Source organism: Pantherophis guttatus, chromosome 1 (genome assembly GCF_059756535.1).
Source record: "Pantherophis guttatus breed Tessera chromosome 1, ASM5975653v1, whole genome shotgun sequence".
Lineage (NCBI taxonomy): Eukaryota > Metazoa > Chordata > Lepidosauria > Squamata > Colubridae > Pantherophis > Pantherophis guttatus.
Window position 1 is genome coordinate 255,829,017 of NC_142063.1, and position 22,615 is coordinate 255,851,631.

At 40.8% G+C, this 22,615-nt stretch overlaps 1 protein-coding gene across 8 annotated transcripts in view; it reads left to right on the top strand.

The window, feature by feature from the left end:
• The window catches only part of LAMA2 (laminin subunit alpha 2), a 437,012-nt gene that overhangs the window by 410,582 nt on the left and 3,815 nt on the right, over positions 1–22,615 (top strand). For 5 of the 8 annotated variants that reach the window (XM_060692226.2, XM_087882793.1, XM_087882795.1 and 2 more), the window contains 6 exons: positions 5,726–5,915; positions 13,242–13,298; positions 15,670–15,782; positions 17,037–17,226; positions 17,836–17,991; positions 22,324–22,477. In XM_060692226.2, coding sequence (XP_060548209.2) covers positions 5,726–5,915; positions 13,242–13,298; positions 15,670–15,782; positions 17,037–17,226; positions 17,836–17,991; positions 22,324–22,477 — 860 coding nt within the window. The remainder of the gene's footprint in view (positions 1–5,725; positions 5,916–13,241; positions 13,299–15,669; positions 15,783–17,036; positions 17,227–17,835; positions 17,992–22,323; positions 22,478–22,615) is intronic. The other 3 variants (XM_060692227.2, XM_087882796.1, XM_087882799.1) reach the window with 1 other exon arrangement.

Consider the following 22,615-nt stretch of genomic DNA (forward strand, 5'->3'; position numbering starts at 1 on the left):
TCTCCTCAATTCCAGGTTGCTTCTCTCCTTTATTACCGTAGTTTCCATCCATTGTTTCTTGTCCTGCCCTCTGGTGTTCTGCTAAAATAAACTGAAGAGAAAAATCCTGGTCCCTGTCTATTCTCATCATCTTTTTGTCCATAGTAGCCTTGGCTGACCCCAAACAAATGTTGCTGTCGATCATCAAAAGGATGCCCATTCCTGTCCTAGGGAAAGAGAAGACTTGGCTTTCTTTTGTCCCTCAAGGAAGGGATCAGCATGTTGGAAAAGATACATCAAAACATTTCTGACTTTCCTTTTTTTCCATGATCAGTCTGGAGGGGAAATGAAAGGGTCAGCCTCTTTTTCCTGTAGTGATATTCATGGGATTTGGGCTTGAATACAGCCTGCTCAATCATTCTGGAAGAATTCTGTAAAGTTTCCCTCATATCCATAGTCAGGACTAGCACTTTGCCCTCTTCTCCTAAGGATAGTTACTGTAATTCAGAGTCTACCTTCTGAGGGTTTAGCATCTATTTCTTCTTTTAATAATTTTATGGCTCTGAGCATGTGCGAAGATGGCGGCTCGTAGGTGAAGCTCCGATGCCTCGGAGGAGAAGTAGGGCTTACTGAGGACTTTCGGGGGGCCGAATATCAGCTGTTGGCCCCCGCCCAGCAAGAGGAATGTGTGGGCGGCCTGTCGCGAGCTTTTGAGCTCCCCTGGATGATCGGCGTGGGCGGCTGGAGCCGAAAAACGCCGCGAGGCTATGGCGGCGGTGAATGGGAGGCTGGAGCAAGGTCGGGGCGGCGCCGGGTTGCCTTGGCATCCCCCCCCAGCGGCGCCCCCCCCAGCGGCGCCCTCCCAGTGTTGGCCGGAGCGGGGAGGGGTGTGGGGAGACAGCAGCTTGTTGGAGCGTCCCCCCCGGAAAAGCACCCCGATATGGTTCCCAGCTGTCAGCAGCGGCCGCGACGGTTGGAGCGGCGGCTGCGGCGGCTGGGGATGAAACGGCCGCTGGGGCGGTGCTGGGTGGAATGGCGCTATCCTGGCTGTTTTCAGACTGACTTCAGACCGACTTTAGACTTTTTTACCAGGGTTGGTTATTTACTGCGGAGGGAGGAAGGGAAGAATGCAGTCCAACTGGTTGCTGACTTCTGAAGACCCCTGAAGACCGGGGCTTAAAGGGGATTAGAAGACCCTATGGAGACTGGGGGTTTGGCAAAGTTGGGCGACTGGCCTGCCTCCCCCTGGCCTGTATCCATTTTCCCCTCCCCGCCGCGGCCTGGTTATGGGCGTGGGCGGGGCCGTGGCCATTTGATCTGGACCTTATCTGCACTGGCACTGGACTGCATTGGACTTATTGGACCCCTGACCTGACCTGACTATAATTGACCCCCGGTTTCCGGCTATATCATCAGTCCCAGTCACATTTACAATGCCTTGCTGTGAGGAGACGCTTAAGCCTGGGTGTGGTCACCGAGGGAGTCACCTTGCTGTTATTGCCACTGAATTAGACCTGTCGATACCAGCCACCGTGAGAGGGTGGCTTGGTCATTGCTTTTCAGGGCATCGGCTTGAGACTCCTCTCCACTGCCGTGAGAGGACAGTGGAGCCCCGGTTCTGATCCGCGCCAAAATGGTGAACTGTCTCTCCTGGACTTTTAAATGTACCATCATTGAATCCTTAGCCTGACTCTATTTCCCCAAGCGAACTTGCAGGAATGTATTCACCGGCTGAGCTCTTTGCCTTGCGAGACTCCCCCCTCTCGCAAGCCTGGCCTTCCATGTTATCGAAGGCCTACCTCGATGAAGGGCTTTGGAACCCAGAGAGGTGGCATGTCACGAAGAGGGGGTTGAGGGGTTTTTTAGATAAAGTTTTAGCAAATGTCTTAAGGGGTTCCGGGGGGTGGAGGGTTGGATCAGAAGTAAGGCCGTGGGTATGGGGGATAACCCACTAACGGGAGGGCCAGGTAAGGCTGTGGAGCACGGCATGGGGGGTGGGGGGCCCGGGGTCAAGAGGGGGGATAAAGTTCATCCAGATAAGGTTTTTACCATCAGTACCGTGGGTGGGAGGGATAGATATGGCGGGAGCAGGGGGCCATATCATGTTAGGGGAGCGCGCGCCCACTGTCTTCGAGCGGTGGCGCGCTCCGGCCCCCAAAGCTCCACTCGTTTTCCAGGTGGCGCAGATCCTCAGGGCCCTGGCCTCCGTCTGATGTTATGCAATGCCAGGTCTGTAGTAAATAAAGCCCCCCTCATTTGTGATCTTGTTCAGGAGAGGGGAGCGGACCTGGCAGGTATTACGGAAACCTGGTTGGGCCAAGAGGGGGGGGTCCCTCTTGTTGAAATGTGCCCACCAGGTTTCCGCGCATTCCATCAGCCGAGGTTGCAGGGTAGGGGCGGGGGGATAGCGGTTATTATTAACAAAGGTCTGAGACCGAGGGAGGCCACTGTTCCTCAGACGGCCGGCTGTGAATCCCTCCTTGTGAAATGGGGCCACGGGGTTCAGATGGGTTTGCTGATCACATACCTGGCTCCCTGCCATGTGGCAGCAGCCCTGCCCGAGCTACTCAGTGTCATCGCCACGGTGGTGGTTGAGACCCCTAGGCTTATGGTCATGGGGGATTTCAACTTGCCGTCCGTTGGTGAGGCATCTGAGGTGGCTCGGGAGTTCATGGCTTCCATGACAGCCATGGACCTGACCCAGTTAATTCATGGCCCTACCCACACGGGGGGAAACACGCTGGATCTGGTTTTTGTCTCTGGACAGTGGTTGAGTGATCTCGAGATAGGGGATATAGTCACCGAGCCCTTGTCATGGTCTGATCACTCTCTCCTTCGTCTCGACCTTCGAACCGCTACACCCCGCCGCAGGGAGGCGGAACCGGTAAGATGGTTCCGCCCCAGGCGCCTGATGGAACCAGATAGGTTCCAGATGGAGCTTGGGCCATTCCCTGAGGCTCTGGCACACACCTCGACTGGAGACCTAGTGGCCACCTGGGATAGGGCGGCCGCTGGAGCTCTGGATCGGGTCGTGCCTTTGCGGCCTCTGACCCGGCGCCGATCTCATTTAGCTCCTTGGTTCACTGAGGAGCTGAGGGAGTTGAAGCGCCGGAAAAGACGCCTAGAGAATAGTTGGAGGGCCAGTCTTTCTGAATCTGACCGGACATTGGTAAGAGCTCATATTAGGAATTACCTAGTGGCGATAAAAGCAGCGAAATGTAGCTATTTTGCTGCTCTTATTGTGTCATCAGATAATCGCCCGGCCGCCCTGTTTAGGGTGACCCGCTCCCTGCTCCACCAGGAAGCGCGGGAGGACCCCTTGGAGGGTAGAGCCGAGGATTTTGTCCAATATCTGTATGACAAAATCGCTCAGATTCGGGAAGATCTGGACTCCGACTGGATAGTCTCAGGGGGAGGGACTGGGGCAGGTCTTGAGAATGTTATCTGGGATGAGTTTGATCCTGTGACCCCTGAGGACGTGGACAGGATTCTGGGTAGACTGAACGCGACCACTTGTTTATTGGACCCGTGTCCCTCCTGGTTAGTGCTGGCTTCTCGGGAGGTGACACGAGGCTGGTTCCAGGGGATTATAAATGCTTCGCTGGGTGAGGGTGTCTTTCCTGCCGCCTTGAAAGAGGCGGTGGTGAGGCCTCTCCTCAAGAAGCCTTCCCTGGACCCGGCAATGTTGGTAAATTATCGTCCGGTCTCCAACCTTCGTTTTGTGGCAAAGGTTGTTGAGAGTGTGGTTGCGCAACAGCTTCCCCAGCACCTGGATGAAACGACGTATCTGGATCCGTTCCAGTTGGGCTTCAGGCCCGGGTACAGCACGGAAACGGCATTGGTCGCGTTGGTTGATGATCTCTGGAGGGCTCGGGACAGGGGGTGCTCCTCTGTCCTGGTCCTGTTAGATCTCTCAGCGGCTTTTGATACCATCGACCATGGTATCATGCTGCACCGGTTGGAAGAGTTAGGGGTGGGAGGCACCGTGTTGCGGTGGTTCTCCTCCTTTCTCTCTGACCGGTCGCAGTCCGTGTTGACAGGGGGACAGAGGTCGACCCCGAGGCCCCTCATATGTGGGGTGCCGCAAGGGTCGGTCCTCTCACCTCTCCTGTTCAACATTTATGTGAAGCCGCTGGGCGAGATCATCCGTGGTTTCGGGGTGGAGTACCATCAGTACGCTGATGACACCCAGCTGTACATCTCCACCCCGGATCACCCCAACGATGCCCTTGAAGTGATGTCCCGGTGCCTGGAGGCCGTACGGATCTGGATGGGGAGGAACAGGCTCAGGCTCAACCCATCCAAGACCGAGTGGCTGTGGTTTCCGACGTCCCGATATAGCCAGTTGACGCCATCACTGACTATTGGGGGCGAATCATTGGCCCCCACGGAGAGGGCTCGCAACTTGGGCGTCCTCCTGGATTCACGGCTGTCTTTAGAAGAGCACTTGACAGCCGTGACCGGGAGGATTTTTTATCAGGTCCGCCTGATTCGCCAGTTGCGTCCCTTTCTGGATCGGGACTCGTTACACACGGTCACTCATGCCCTCGTCACCTCCCGCCTGGACTATTGTAATGCTCTCTACATGGTGCTCCCCTTGAGGAGCACCCGGAGGCTCCAACTGGCGCAGAGTGCAGCCGCGCGGGTGGTAATGGGAGCGACATGGCGCTCCCATGTAACACCTCTCCTGCGCGAGCTGCACTGGCTCCCGGTGGTCTTCCGGGTGCGCTTCAAGGTTTTGGTTACCAGCTTTAAAGCGCTCCATGGCTTAGGGCCTGGTTATTTACGGGACCGCCTACTACCACCAATAGCCTCCCACCGGCCAGTACGCTCTCATAGAGAGGGACTCCTCCGGGTGCCGTCAGCCAAACAGTGTCGACTGGCGGCCCCTAGGGGGAGAGCCTTCTCTGTGGGGGCACCTACCATCTGGAATGAGCTCCCCCCAGAGATACGGAGGATCCCGGATCTGCGTTCCTTCCGCCGTGCTGTGAAGACCTTTTTATTCCATCAAGCGGGCTTGGCCTGATCTCTTCCCTTTTTAAAACATGTAAATTTTAATCTGTTTTTAAATTATTGGGGTATTTTAATTTGTCTGGGCCAAAAAGTTTAATTTGATTTTATCGGGTTTTTAAATTTTGTGTATTTATGTATTTTATTGTTGGCTGTTCACCGCCCTGAGTCCTTCGGGAGTAGGGCGATATACAAATCAAATAAAACCTAAAACCTAAAACCTAAATAGTTTTTAATTTCTTAATGTAAACTACTCACAAGTCATCTGGAATAAAGCAGCCTCTAAAAATAGCAACTACAACCATAATATCTTAATTATACCCGTATTAGTGACCTGGATCTTAGATCTTCGGTATGAAGAGATGATTTACTATATTTTTTATTTTGCCATTACTCCAAGCACCTCAGAATAGTATTCATGTCTCTGCATCACCTGTTTTAATATTGGAAGTTGACTAAGGTTAAGAAATAAGTCTTAGTCCATGATCACTCTGTGTGTTTCACGGCTTTGCGGAGATTTAAACTCAGTCTGCAGTGTCATCTTCAATATGGTTACAATGCAACATTTTCACTGCACATGCTAGAACCTTCTAAAGCAAATATAGCGTCGCCCTGGTTCCGCATAAATTAGTTACAATCCACACTGAATTGTTCATTTAACTAATATAAGAGCATAGAAGAGATGATATTAAATAAGGCATTATTTCATGCTTCTGGTTCTGTTGTGTTTCCATAGTCCAATGGATTTCGCCCAATCAGTAGCCTTTGAAAATGCAGATATAGGGCAATGTCCTGATTTAGGACCACATCATGAAAGGGAGGATGAAGAACAAACTCCCGAGACAACAAGTCATCCTGAACCAAAGAAGGAAGAAAGGAAAGCAAGTACAACTTCTCCTCCTCCTCCTCCTCTCCCACCTTTTCCTGTAAGTATTTCTGCAACATTATTGTGGGTGTTTCTTTTATATTTATGAGACTAGGATGCCACACAGTTGTACTATGTGCAACATTAACAGTTTTTCACATTTTTTTACTAAGCACCGCAAAACTAAGGGTGCACAGAGAGTGCTATAAAAATGCAAGGTTGGTTGGAAGCTTATATTAGAGGAAGGCAATAAAGTATATATGTGTTAGATCAGCGGTCCCCAACCTTTCCAGCTTTGCAGACCGACAGAGGTGGGGGAGGAAATGTTTCTGTGTGAGTGGCAGGTGTGCATGCTCACACGCGCAGCATGGGCAAATGGACAATCATGCTCACAGCTACCCCTCATGCAAATGGAGCTGCGCACATGCGCTCACGCAATGCTTGTGTGGCCCAGTTCTGAATGGGTCACAACCATTTGAAACTGGGCCACGGCCCGGGGGTTTGGGAACCCCGTGTTAGATTACATATTCCAAGGAAGAACTTGTAAGCAAGAAAAGCTGTAGAAGAAAAAATAATGGCATAATGATTATGTCATTATGGAACTAAAAAAGTTCAAAGAATTGATTTGAGCTACAACCAAATATGTCTCTACAATGAAAGATAACCATTAACTGCTTGTAATATTAATAAACAGGAATCTGATCCAGCAAAAAATGAAGAATATTTGAGTAAAATAGTATTTACAAAATTTACCAATCAAGAAAAAGCCACTTAATCTTAAGAAGAAACTACAGAGGAAATTTAAAAGTTAAAAATAAATAAAAGTCCATTTCTGCAATATATTATAAGGCTTTTCAGGAAACTCTGAATAAACTTTAAGTAGTGAACATAAGTCAGGTACAGGAAGAAGAATAACAATTCAGTTTGTCCTGAAGCATACAGATCCATTTTGTAATTGAATGTGGATTATAAACCCTTCATGGCAATCCTTGTTAAGGGGTTAAATGGCTTTTTAATTGAATTGATACATCCTAGTGAAATACGTTTTATACCAAAGGGGCATATGAAAGATAATATTAGTTATATTCTAAATGTTATTAAGATAAATCAGACGGAACAAAAACTAGCTTTTTTTTTCTTGATGCTGAAAAAGCCTATGACAATTTGGAATGGGATCTTTTCATTGCAGCTATCAAAAGAAATAGAACCTAACCTAACATTTTTGCATACATGCAGAGAAACTCTGGGATAAATTTAGGGAAAAAAATAAATCTACATTTTTCTCCTTTTACTTTCTTATTGAATGCTTATTTTTTATATGAACCAGGGTACTCAGAAATCTGCTTAATGGAGAGAAAGCAGTTTGACAGATTACAAAATTTAATTGTCAACAGGACAAATTAAGATACTTAAATCCCTTAATTATACAGCATTCTTCTACAATTCACAATCTGAGTTAAAGTCTGTATGATTAAATGGATGCAGAATTTGAATATAGTTAATAAAGATGTTTAAAGATGATTAAGAAGTTTGATATATAAATAAATAAAATAAAGATGAAACAGTAGGGATTTCAGTGAAAAATTATTTATTTATTTAATGTATTTAATGTATTTTGATCATAAAAAGAATATGAAATGGCTTAGAGTGTTATAAATTTTTAATTATGTGCTATACTATTTTAATTATATGATATCTTAAATTTATTGATTCACAGTTCATGTTTTAAAATGTTTTATATATATATATATATATATATATATATATATATATATATATATATATATATATTAATCTGCATTATCTGCAATATTTTTATATTCTTCTAAATTTACACTTAACCTCGGTACTATCTTTTATAATTTTTTTATCCTGCCTTTATTTTATTTTAATAATGTAGGGCAGCGAACATGCACAATACTACTTCTTTCTCCTATTTTTCCCCACAACAACAACCCTGTGAGGGGGAGGGAGGGAGGAAGGAAGGAGAGAGAGAGAGAGAATGGGGGGGGGAGAGAGAGAGAGGAGAGAGAGAAAACCAAAGCCACTCAGGCAGCTTTGATGCCTAAGGTGGGGCTAAAACTTAGTCTCCTGTTTTCTAAGCTGGCAACTTCACTATTATACAGGTTCTAAAATATTCATGCAATGAATTAAGCCGATTCAACCCAGAAATACATTTTTACATCTTTTCCTCTTTCTTTTAAAAGAATAGCATGTAGCTTATTAAAATAAATAGGAAAAGGAAGAGTCTCAGATGGCAGAAATCAAACAAAATCAAAACATGACATGCAACTGTTTGAAATAAGATTAGAAAAATGAAAAAATGAAAGCACTCCATGGGCATTTTTGAAAGATACTGAAAGAAAAATCATAATGATAACAATGGCTTAAACACATTTTATTTTTTTAAAAAGAAGAAGTAAAAGGAAACCTTTTTTTCCCCCCAAGAAGAAGCCCTATGCACAGGCGACATTAGGTCAAAATAGAAATAGAAAAGAAAAGAGAAAAAAGAAAAGACTCAGTTTGAGTAGTAAATGCTGGTTATGCCAGGATAAGGATGAAACATTTGACTATATGATAATGGGATGCAGCAATATTACAGAAGTTGATTACAAAAAAGGACATGTTCAGATTAGGATGATATTACACTGGCATTGATGAACACTGTGCAGCTCACACTCCATAAAAACTATTTGAAACATGAAATAGGAGGATGTTGCACATGGCAGAACAAAACTAGGAGCCTGGATAGCTCAACAGACAGAGCACTGTAATTTAACACCAGCTGTCTGCAATTAAAGTAAGATCGAATCTCACCAGGCTCAAAGTTGACTCAGCCTTCCATCCCCCAGTTTGTGGGGGCAATAAGCTGACTTTGTATAAATATACAAAAGTATGAGGGCTATTGCTGTAAGCCGCCCTGAGTCTCCGGAGAAGGGCAGCATATAAATCAAATTAAAAAAAAAAAAAAACTTAAGAGATTTTAAAATCCTGACTGATTGGCAGTCAGCATACCAGACATTACCAATGAAAAAACATGTTTGGTTAATTAATGTAGCTATTCCAAGAGACAATAATTTTAAAGGCAGATAATTGGAAAAGACTGCAAAATAAGGTTTGCAAAAATCTGGCAATGGTTGACATTAGGGACAAGGTATAAGTACCACAAGGACTTAGAATTTGGACTGCCTAAATTCTGAACCAATTATGACAGCCCAACTATAAACCACAGCACAATTGAGCACTTCATATATATTTAAATACTATCTTTACTATTCCTAAACCCTTGAGTAGGGCTTGAATCTGAAGAAGAAAACTTGACATCAGTTGTAACGCATGATCAGTGGAATTGGGATGATGATTGATGATGATAGATATTTGCCATAAGCACAAGATCTAATATAAACTACAATTTCAGTATGTATATTTCCATTATTTTTAGGATTATAATATGTGTTTAATATTAAGGGGTGTTATTCAGAGTTACTTTAGATCTTTCTTTCATTATTTCCCATTATATTTCATTGTAGGTGTCTCAAGATAATGATTACGGGGGGTTCTCAAGAAATCCCTTTTTTGATACTATTTTTGATATCCTATTACTTTGAAGTTTCTGCTGAAACTTCCATCACAACAGTAACTTTGGCCCTGTTGTATTTGCAAGATGAACATCTGTGCAATTAAAAAAAAAATGGATGGAGATCAATGACTCTATCTACCAGACAAGCAATTTTTTAGCTTCCTATGAAATGGTTTATGTATGAACCTGTCATCTAAAGGCTAGGAAGTTGGAATCCTATTATTTAATCTCTTCTCTTTTCCTATTTTCAAAAAATAGAACTGATTACAATACAGCTCAGTGTGTCAACATCTCAACCATTGCTCTCTGTCACTGTGACAAAAGCCTGGCATTTGTTTGCTGCTTTCATCAGCTACTCTTATATAGAAACCACAGCGGAGAACCAGGCCAATCTCCCTCCTTGTCCAATACAATCACTGTATCATAGGATGCACAAGCAGAAAGCCATTTATGCACAAATCTTACCTATACTTGCTCAGAAGCCTCCTGGTTGTTGTTGTTTAGAAGAGACTTTAAGGAGGCTCTGAATCACACATGTTGAATTACAGCAGGAGAATTGCTTCAGTGAAAGAAGGAAGTAACAGAAACCTAAAAACAACACGATGTGCATGGCAAAATATAGCGTGTTCTTTTGGCAGACTTGATTTGTATATGGCATGTAAAGCACTCTAACTACGGTTAAGGGTTAGTTATTCAGATTTAATAATGACAGGTGGTAGATGTATGTGATTGATTTTGAATAGGCAACATAAAGCAGCATAATGTATTAATACTCATAAAATAGCCTGAGGGTAACACATAGAATATATATATAGTTGTATTTTAATTTTATGTACACTTTTATTTTATGTACACTGAGAGCATATACACCAAGACAAATTCCTTGTGTGTCCAATCACACTTGGCCAATAAAAATTCTATTCTATTCTATTCTATTCTATTCTATTCTATTCTATTCTATTCTATATTGCATTTGATTTTTAAAAGGTATACTGTACCTTTGTAACATGTTGCTGGTACAAACAAATTGAGCTAAAATTTGCATAAGGTATTGATATCTTCTTTTATTCAATAATGAAGTTATCAATAATATTAATAACTTCAATATTATTTTGCTAGTGGTAGCAATGGCCACCTTACAGATATCATTATTATATCATGTCTAACCCATTTTTAAAGAAAACTGCTGTAAGCTTGGAACACGAGTTTTTAAGTGATTTTTTTTTCTTCTTGAATATTTTCTTTGCAGCTTTGTATTAAACAAATCTCACCCAAGCTCTGTGTAGATAGACATAATAGCTATTCAAGGTAAATAATAATCATAACAAGACTCCGTTGGTAATGCTTAGCAAAAAAATTTTTTAAAGCAAACATTATTATTTTTCCAACAATAAAAGGGCAAATTGCCAATATATATTATAATAGCTTTATTGCCCACAAAAACAGAAAGTAAACATAAAAGAAAATTGTTACAGTTCTACAGATTCACAAACACTCTGTGTCAGTCGATCTGCTGGTGTGGCTCCCTCTTAAATTGTAAAAGAAAATGATTTCATAAGGTTATCAAGCCTTTTTGGAAAGTGGAACATTTGCTTTCTATAGAAAAGGCCCCCGGCTTCTATTTTTGCTTTCATTTCATTTCGTAAAGCACCCTGCTTGATGAATCAATGAATAATACCTTCATATAAGGCAGTTTTGTATGTTGAATCTCAATAATTATTTTTGTCCCATTCTTTGAATTGCTCATTATTTCTATATTAGATGCTGGTGCCTTTAGTGCCATTGATGAATTCTGGCTATGGGTCTCTTAAATAAACATTAAAGAAAATAGTTTAATATATATAGAAAGGCTTTATATTAAACTAGGACAATCTCCACCAGAATGACTAAGAAACAAATATCAATGTATCCGTAAGAGCTCATGTGATACCAGTTTGATGGTGTTTTGACCAACTTTTTCATAGCTTTGTTAGGAAAAAGTCCTTGGTATTCTTAAACATGGGTATGAGTATGAAATACTCCTGCTATTGAAATAAAAATTGCAAGCAAGCATCAAGTCAGGAAAACAAGCATATAATGATACATTTTAGCCGCAAAAATGTAAATTTCATCTAAACATTAGTGGGACCCTGTAAAAGATCTTAAAGTCACAGTGGACAGTATCACAAAAATGTGAAGACATTCTGAAGATGCTATTAAAAAGTGAATCCCATGCTTGGAATCATTAAGAAGGAAACAGAAAATTGAATTGTCAGCATCAGAATTTTTGATGAGACTATAATTAGTCCATAATTAGACTAGCATGTACAACTCTATGTACAGTTATGGTCAGCACAACTTAAACACAGAGCTGCAAAAGGGACCAAAAAAGTTCTCCAAAGTGATTAGAGGGATAGGCAGCCTTTTTGTGCCTCTCTTTGGCTTCCAATATTGATCAAGAGAAACATGATAAAAATATATAAATTCATGAATGGCATAGAGAAAGTGATTTTTTTCTTCTTCTTCTTTCTCAGTACTAGAGCTCATCCATTGAAACTAAATAGGTTCATGACCTTCAAAAGAAAATACTTTTTTTTTTCTTTACATAGCAAAGTCAGATAATTAAACTACTGCCACTAGCTGGTAAGGACCAGGTGAAGTGAACCAGGACAACTCATGGACGATCAGGGTATTAATAGCTACTAATATGATGCCTTCTCACTATCTGCTGAATAAAAAGCAGCTCTACTTAAATCCTGCTTGCTAGAAAGGGACAGCAAAAAGAAGCTGTTGCCCCACAGCCCAGATGGGTCCATGTGGCTACTATGTGACACAGAATGATGGACTAGATCAATCAAGGCCTGATCCAGGAGAGCAGTTCTTATCTACTTTAAGTTCTAGCAGAATGTGTACAGGTGGCCCTCCACTTACAATCACAATTGGGACTGGAACTTCTGTCACTAAGCAGAGAGTCATGACCGATTTTATGCTACATCATTTTATGAATCATATGACCCTTAAGAGAACCTGTCTTTCCCGTTGACTTTGGTTGTCGGAAGCCTCCTGAGATCACCAATGGCAATCATGAGACTCCAGAAGGCTACAACCATTGTAAATACATGCTGGTTGCCCAGGGTAGGAACTCTGCAATGGTCTTAAGTGTGAGGACTGGACATGTCACTTTTTTCACTGCTGTTATAACTTTGAACAACCATTAAAAGAATGGCTGTAGGTTGAGGACTATCTGTATTAGCTTTTAAGATGCTGCAAAAGATTCCTTGATATCTAAAACAGTTATTCCTCTAAAACTGTTTCCTATTTGAATATCTTACAACTGGGAGTTTGTCCATGTATCCCACATATTGGCTAACTTTATTATTTCATCTGATAACTCACCAACCGAAGAATCCGCAGTATTGTAACATCAGAGCCATGGATATCAAGGATAATTATTTCTGCTTGTTTTCCACTGTATTGCTTTAGAAGCTTAGTCATTTTGGCTTCATCCCATGCAGGTGCTTTTACTGCAAATGCTTCTAATGTGAAATGATTTGGACTGAATTGCTTGATTTGTATTTCATGTACTTGATGGGCGAGCTTCATGCAGGCAAATGCACATTTCCCCCCCCCCCTTCCTTTGTACTTAGAGCAGGGCCTTTGTCTTCAATTTAAAGGAAGAAATTGGTTTTGAAAATAATGGACAGAGTAATGAGTTTGGCGGTTTTAGGCATTAGATTGCCACAAAGGCTTACTGCTTGCTACAAACGCCGTTACCTAGGAACGTCAACCATTGTTTGCTTCTGCCTCACGTTGTTTACTGCTTCTCAGGAATTGCTTACGGCTGAAGTGAAGAGCGCCAGTAGTTCAGCTGACTCTCACCTGACGGTATCTCCTAGTGTGGCCCTGCCTTTTCCCTCCCTTTCTCTTAACAATGCTTGATGAACTGCAGTGGGGTTTCGGTGACTAAATGGCTTCCCTCTCTTCTCCTTCCATCACTGCTGATGCAGTTTATGTGCACAAAAGTGTGAGATGGTCTAACAGCAATTCCATTTCTGTCAATATTTCTACTAAAGACACTTGTTTCTGTTGCCCTGGAAACATCAGCTCAAGGTTTCAGCTGAAAAACTTAATTAAACAGTTCCTTAAAATGTTCCATGATGCATATATGTGGCTATACTGGATGAGTGGGATTTGTCATTATCATCCACCCACATTTCATAAAAAGTACATTAAATCTCAAGTAGGCAATGACTGCACAGGGAAGGCGGGGTTCTCTTTATCTCCCTTGTCAGTTACCATTTGCTGAAGGACTATCCTCACACATTTGTAACTGAGCTCTTCCAGACATTCTCCTGATTTGGCCTTCTTACTCAATAGTATCACAAAACCGGAACATACAGCAATACACGTGTCATGTTTAGAGTGTTGCTATTATAAGCATGATGCTAGCTCAGAAAGATCTAGCAAAGCAGGGAATTGGCAAGGAATCTGGATGGGTAGGGTTACCTTGTTTGGGTCTCAGGCATCACAAATACTTCGTCTGGAAGTGCTTTAAGGTCCTATTCTCTCTGTCTTTCTCCTTTAATTGCACTGGGATGGAGTAAGAAGAGTATGCTTGTTCTTATAAACCATTTTAAAACCTGTTTTTGGCCTCTGTTAAGATTTCTTTGCATGGACAAATTGTTACCGAAACATCAAGAGAATGTTATTTTAAAATATACATTTTATGTCTTTTTTCCCCCCTATATTTTTCCATCATATTCATGGTGTCTTAAATGTCTTTTGTGGTAAGAAATGCTTTGATTTGGATGGAGACAAATCAAAGAATATTTCTAACATAACTAAATATGTAAAAAATATTTATTTTAGGAACTCAAAATCTATTCTGTCCCGAAGCATTATTGTTCATTTCGTATCATTTTGTTTGATTTTTTGTAGTGCATCCAATAGAAACTGAAAATAGATGCCACTCATATTTATGTCTGCCTTTTATAGCTAGCATTAAAAGGTCATTATTATAACACAAGTAGTTTAAAGGAACTTATTTACAAGGAATCTCACATATACAAGATCCACATACTCGTTTCTCTTTTTTCCCACTATATTAAGGCCATACATATTTTTCTTCTTTTTCTCCTTCTATTGAATTAGCAAAATTATAGTATTCAGATAATTTTTAACCATAATTATTTGGACCATTTTTTTTCATAAAAATGAAGATCCTTGAGATTCCAGGAAAGCTATTAAAAAGCTATTTTCAATTCTGCAGGATATTATTATAATGGTGCACTCACTATATATACATTTAGCATAAACATTTTGCAGATTTTAAATCCACAGGTGTGCTTCTAGAAATCTCAGCTTGATTGAAATATGACATTATATGCTAAAGTGATTGCATATCAATTTTCTCTCCTTCCAACTCAGTAATTTTCTGCAGTGGTAAGTAAGATCCATACTATATATTTGATCCATCATCTTAACAAGAGACAAAATGATTGGTGTTGGATTGTTCCATTACTGCACACTTGATCCTGCAACAGCAAATGCTGTACTATTTGTTTTATTCCACCAGGCAACATAAGTGTGTGATTTATTTGAACCTCATAAAAGACTTATGTCCAGTGTCTGGATTCACAAACCTACAATAGCTACATCCAGCTTTTGCATAGAAGTAGTACTGTGATTATGATTTCAATCGAATAGCAGTGGAAAAGTAGTGGATTTTCAGTTGTAAATGGGATGCAGTGTCTACTATTGATATAGATGCAATTGTTGAATGAGCATCTATGCCAAAACAGAAGCATTAGAAAATAGTTAAAAGAGGAGAAAGGAATTTGGTATTTTACAATAATAAAATGATTGTAAATATTGATTGCTTTCAGGGGTGAAATCTACATACCTTCCTTACCGGTTCGGACGTGTGCGCATGGACCCTCTGCGCATGCACAAACCCTTCTGTGCATGCACAGAGGGTAAAAAACAGGTTACTTCCTGGTTAAAACCAGGAAGTAATGATGACCGGGCAGGTGGGCAGAGCTTTGCACCGCCATTGCTATGGTTCTCCGAACCACCCGCCGCCATTGCTACTGGTTCTCCCAACTACCCACCGCCATCACTACCAGTTCGGCCGAACCGGTCTGAACCAGTAGCATTTCACCCCGATTGCTTTCCTTAAATGGTATGGGAGTAGTCTTCCAAATTGCTGGTGCATACAGAAGAAAAGATTATGAGGGTGTTTTGCTTTGTTTTGTAGGAACACTGTGCTGCTGATGTGGAACCCATTGCCTTGGAAGGGGGCAAGCAATTTGGACTCTCAAGAAACAGCCATATTGCAGTTGCATTTGATGACACGAAAGTTAAGAACAAGTAAGCTAATAGTTTCCCACCATAGATTTGAGGAGGCTACCTTTTTGGCCTTTCTGGAAGGCCATGAAGACTTGGCTCTTACCATGGGCCTCAGGCTAAGCTGGAGGGTTTAGTCAGAAGGTTAAAAGTTTAGTTAGCCTGGCACCTGATGGGAAGGATTGTTCTGTTGTCATTCTTCTTTTTAGTAGTCGTAATGAACCCTTTAGGATCACTGTGTGAAATAGGCAGGCTTATGAATTTCTTTAAATAGTAAGTCCCTTCTGAAATAAAAAGAAATTATTTCTGGTAATAACATTTGCTAAATTGTAGATGTTTTAAAACAAGACAGCCACAATTCAAAGCACTGAAGATGGGCGAGCCCGTTTTCTTTCAAGCCTTCATTAAATGAACTTAGATCAGTTATTATACTGTCTACTTCAAAAGGATTTAATTTTAGAGTTAAAAATCACTTTCCAAATTTAGGAAAGGATGAGTTTTAAAGCATAGATTTCAAAAAAAAAGGGAAGGGAAGGGAAGGGAAGGGAAGGGAAGGGAAGGGAAGGGAAGGGAAGGGAAGAGAAGGGACAAATTGATTTAACTGATGGGTATTATTTTTTCATGATAACTGGGTTCATTTTTTTTCCAATCCAACATAATATTGGAAATAAATTGTATAAAAAGGGTTGAGATTCTGTTTTTCAGCAGAATAACTTTTCCAATAACAGAACTTAAGGAGACTAAATTTGGCATGGTGGAAGAACAGGAAGGAAAGAAGGATATTAGATAGATTCCATGTACTCTATTACCCACTTTATATATTTATTAGTTCTTGTTTTATAATGAGTGTCATCTTGTGCATTAACAGGGTTTGGGGTTTGGGTTTCCTTTCAACTGATAATGATAGGATTTTCCAGAATTATTTCATATGGATGTGCTCAGGACTCATGCATATTCTTCCAGTAATTTGAAAACTAAGCTCTGACAGCTGATTCTTAAGAAGAACTGTGTTCTGTGTACCGCAGAACATATATTCTTTTTTTTTTCAATCCCCAAAAGAAGATACTTTCAAATCATAAATCACATCTGTTACCAAATCCATGAATATTACATCTATGTAGCTTAGTAAATTTAGAAATGGAATATGGCCATCCTGGTTCTATTTCACATATACAGAAGTTTGCAGTTGGTAGCACTAGCTGTATGAGGAAAAAAAAGGTAAAACAGTAATGCTTTTTTTCCCTCCCTTTCTGTTTCCTTCCTTTTCCAAATGTGCAGACTCACAATTGAACTTGAAATCAGAACAAAGGCTGAAAATGGGCTGCTTTTCTATATGGCTCGGATCAATCATGCTGATTTTGCCACTATCCAGATAAAAAATGGTTTTCCGTATTTCAGTTATGACCTTGGGCATGGGAACACAAGCACTATGATTCCCAACAAAATCAACGACGGCCAGTGGCACAAGGTATTATATGATTTAACAATGCATGAATACTGTAGGTAAAGGATACATTCATCTATAGATTATCACCCTCACCCCCACTTGTAGTGAATTCTAGAAGTAATGGATACAGCAGCAGTGTGCCATGTTCTTAATTACGAGGGCTATGTGGCTAAGATGCTGAGCTTATCGATCAAAAGGTCGGCAGTTCAGCGGTTCGAATCCCTAGTGCTATGTAACAGGGTGAGCTCCCGTTAGTTGTCCTGGCTTTTGCCAACCTAGCAGTTCGAAAGAACGTAAAAAATGCATGTAGAAAAATAGGGACCACCTTTGGTGGGAAGGTAACAGCGTTCTGTGCACCTTTGGCATTGAGTCATGCTGGCCACATGACCACGGAGACGTCTTCGGACAGCGCTGGCTCTTTGGCTTTGAAACGGAGCTGAGCACTGCCCCCTAGAGTTGGGAATGACTAGCACATATGTGCAAGGGGAACCTTTACCTTTAAGTTTCTCCATCTTCAGGTTCTCCCAAATAAGAGCACAAAATTATGCAACATCAGTACCTCTAATAAAGACTTTGCTTGTTGTAGTATAACTATTAATTATAATGAGTTGCCCTTCTATCTTTTTCCAGATAAAAATATTCCGAAGCAAACAAGAAGGGGTCCTGTCAGTTGACGGAGCTACAAATAGGACTACTAGCCCAAAGAAAGCTGATATTTTGGATGTTGTGGGGATGCTGTATGTTGGGGGATTGCCAATTAACTATACAACAAGAAGAATTGGTCCGGTAAGTAAAGAATGACTCTTTTCACATCTCTAAAGCACTGACAAAATAGAGTTATTTGTTGTTCACAAGTGTAAAAGTAAGGCGGTTTTTGGCATTCATTGTCTTTGAAAGATCATGGGCCTTGTTCCATGCAAATAATCTGCATTTGCCTTTCTCTTCACTGATCTGGGTTTTTTCCACACTAGCAATGCCCTTTTTATAGGAAACAATCATGTCATTTAGGGACACTAAGTCTTTGTAGTGGTTAATCTAAATGTCATTGTGTTGTGTCACTGAGAAGCAGATCCTATGGTACATTTTTATATTACCAGTGCAGCTTCTCTTTGAGCAGAAAATGGAACAGAATAACAGAGTTGGAAGGAACCTTGGAGGTCTTCTAGTCCAATCTCCTGCTCAAACAGGAGACCCTATAACCGTGATGGCGAACCTATGGCACATGTGCCAGAAGTGGCATGCAGAGCCATCCTTCCGGGCACACGAGCCATTGCCTGTTGGTCTTCTGGATTCTGGAGCGCCAGCCAGCTGGTCTTCAGGCATGCAGGAGCGCCAGAAAAACAGAAGAACAGCTGCCTGGGACGGATGCGTGCGCTGGGAAGATGATCTTCTGCTTTCTGGCATGTGCATGCACACCAGCCACCTGGTCTTCCAGTTTCTGGTGCGCATGCATGCATGAAGACCAGCTGGCTGGTGCGCATGCATGCTCTGGAAACCAGAAGATCATCTTTCTGGTGTACGCATGCACACTGGGCAGCTGCTCTTCCGGTTTCCAGCACACGCACACACACTTCTGTTTTGGCGCTCAGTGCCGAAAAGGTTCCCCATCACTGCCCTATTTCATTTCAGACAAGTGGTTGTCCAATCTCTTCTTTAAAATTTCCAATGAGGGAGTACCTACAACTTCTGAAGACAAACTCTTCCACTGATTAATTGTTCTAACGATCAGGAAAAATTTTCTTATTTCTAGGTTGGTTCTCTCCAACCTAGATATGATGTAATATAATTACTGCAGCAATCCTGAAAACTGTGGGACAAATGGTATTGTAGACCTCAACCACTGTTCATAAAAGTGTATTAACAGTAGTGTACTATGCATTCTTATCTGGAAGTAAACTCAGTGGGGCTTAATCCCAGTGTGTATGGCAACCACAGGTTGATGTTTTGGATATAGAAAATTCATGTATCCCTACATTCTGGTCTTTCTTTTATAAAATCACTGTTCTTAGTGTTGGGCTTTACTCAGTCCTGAAACACACTTTGGACTAATCACTATTACCCAGCTCAATCTACTTCATAAATCGATAGAATAACATTGGAGGTGGGGAAAAGATCTTTATAAACCATCTAGAGGTCCTTCACCATAGGCAAGATGTGGCTACAACAAACAGACATCCTAAGACTCTTTCAAAGGAATCAGCTGAGAATGATTAGTCATAACTTTTAATCGAAACTTAGTTACCTGATACCAGGTGTTCCACATTAATACATTTTCCTATACATTTTCATTAAACATTATTCCTCTATCACTTATTTTTCTAATGTTCACCAAACTCTTGATTGCAAATTTTTTATTACTCTTCCAAAACCATTTTTGCATGAATAGGGATGTAATTGCTTTGTACAATATAAATCACTATATATGTATAGTGAATTCATACTGTAACTTACTGCTATTCCAAAGTAGCAGGAACATTTGTAGGAGAAATAGCTTAGTAACAAATTGTTCTGCTAAAGAAAGTATGACCAAACAAGAGGAAAGGGTTTATTGTAGAGAAAACAGTAAAAAAAAATAATAATAGAAGGGTTGGGGGACAAAAGAAAATGTTAACAGAGAAAGACAAATGGCAAATCCAAGTGAACAGTAGACAGAGCCTTTATTATGGATTATCTTATAGCAAGAAGAGTGGCAAAAGATTATTTTTCAGCACTTATCTATAGATTTCAGCATTTATCTATAGATTGCTGTTCAAGGAGACCTGGTCCTTCTTGCAGGATGATTACAAGAAACATTCAAGGTATTTAATGGACATTGGATAAAGTCCTTCAAATCCTCTCTAAATTGAATTCCAGCTATGTGAATCTGGTGGAGTTTATCAAAACCTGGTCTTTAAGTTATGTGAGAAGAACTTAGCCTGTGCATTCTAAGGAAGTGGCAGGATACCTGTGGCTGTAAATGCAGTCACTTGTGTATTAGATCCATGCCCCACTGTTTAGATAAGGTTTCCAACAAACTGTATGGTTGGATTCAAGTGGTGCATCCTTTAGTAAGGCTGTGGCTCACCCTATGTGCATTGAGGTGGTTATCCATCTCATTATTAAACCATCACTGAATCTAACAGTACTGAACCATTTTCATCTATATTCAACCTTCCATTTTGGGGGGGAAGTGTGGCTGAGAAGTTAATGAAGCATTTTACAATCAGGTTTCAGGCCTGGATGTATAGTGAGTACTGAGATGGCATAGATCATGTCGTAACCAATTTATGACAATATTAGGTTGATGGTGAGGTATCCATTCTGGTTCTCCTTAATCAATCAGCAGCCTTCGATACCATCAATCATGGTATCTTTCAGGATTGGCTCAGGGGTTTGAGAGTGGTAGACAGCATGGGGTTGCATCAGTTTTTACTATAAACATGATCTGATCTCATAGAGGTACAAATGCTAACAACAAGGTAACTTTTGTGAAAATTAAAATAAAGATAAGAAATATATCAAAAGGGAACTGGGAACTATATCAAAAGGCGGCAAAAATAATCTGGATTAAGGAGTGGATCAAGTTACAAGATAGGAGAACCCTGACCTTGGAAGGACATGATCTTATAGAAGGATGGCACTCCCACCTTTGGGATATAAAGAACAAGAAAAAATCCTATTTCCATAAACATAAAATTAGGGAGACCCTTATTCACACGTGGGTCGAAATTAGACAGAAGATCTATACGAAAGTACCCAACTGGCTTTCCATCATGGAAGCGTTGGCGGCACCAAACAGGAGAGATGAGTACAAATGGGGTACATACAAGGATATCCTCGATGAAGAAGGGAAACTTAAATCATTGGATTTATTGAGAGATCAGGGCCTAAACTTGGATTGGTGGAACTATTTTCAGATCAACTCAAGATTCCAAAAAGACAGAGACAAATTTGGTATAGCAGCGAAATTTGGGAACTTTGACAAAATTATTTGGGGAACAGATAAGAAAATGTTATCGAAAATCTATAACTTTCTATTAGATGAAGATAGGGCAGAGTCCATAGCAAGAAATCAACTGAACATCTGGGAAAAAAATCTAGGACATAGACTAAATTTTAATGATTGGGAGATAGCTTGGAATAGAAACTACAAAATAACTAAATCGACAACGTTTAGGGAAAATCATTACAAATTGTTACACAGGTGGTATCTAGCCCCAGCGAGGCTAGCCAAGATGTTTCCAAATCTCTCTCCCACATGTTGGAAATGTGGAAAAACGGTCGGCACCTTCTACCACCTATGGTGGACCTGCCCTGAGACTAAAAAGTTCTGGTCCAAAATCCGACACTGGCTCTGTGAAATAACAGGACAGGAGGTAGACCTAGCCCCAGAGCTTTTCCTCCTAGGCATAACCGAAGAAGGCTTTAATAACAACAAAACCCAACTGATAATCCAGATTATAACTGCGGCTAGATTAGCTTTCGCAAAATGCTGGAAAAACAAACTTATGCCCTCAGAAGAAACTCTAATAAATAAGATCCTAGAGTGCGCAGAAATGGCGAAACTGACAAGTGAGTTAAAAAACGAGGACAACTCAAAATATTATGACGTATGGGGTATTTGGTATCACTGGTTGAACAATAAGACAAAAACATGACTATAGAATTTGACTTGGCACATGTATTATAGTTGTATTGTATAAAATAATGTATAGTTAAGGATGAAGTCTTTTTTTAACTTTTGTTTCACTATATTGTATAAACTCTGCACCTCCGAAAGGAGAGATAGATTGTATATTTTCTTTTTTTTGTTTTAGAAAACTCAATAAAGTATTTTAAAAAAAAAAAAAGAAAAAGAAATATATAAAGATAAGAAAAAGAAACAAACTAACATTTTATACTTCCAATATAATTTGATAAGCATCCTACCATTTTGGGCATTATCTTCGCTACATCTTTTAAAAAAGCAACTCGGTATCGGAAAATAAATGTATCAGAAATACATTTTATAGAATAGTCCCATAACTAGGATAATTCCTGTCATAAAGTTGAAAACAATAGATTAAAAAATTGATGTTGTAAGAATAAAGTATTTTAGAAAGGCAACTAATTTTCTGAAGTATTTTTACCCTGACTCAGATTGTCTACAGCATTGATGGATGCATGCGAAACTTTCGAATGTCAGAAGCTCCCATTGATCTGAATAATCCTACCTCCATCTACAATGTTGGAAGATGCTTTGTCAATCCACAGGAAGGAACCTACTTTGCAGGGACAGGATTTGCTAAAACAGGTAATACCATCCCAAAATCTGCTCTTATATGAACACTTGAGGTTCCTTGGTGCTTTTTGAGTTTGGTTTCTTGCAGATATTTCATTATCCAAACTAGGTAATATGATTATGTTGCGTAATTTAGTTAATGAAAAGTCT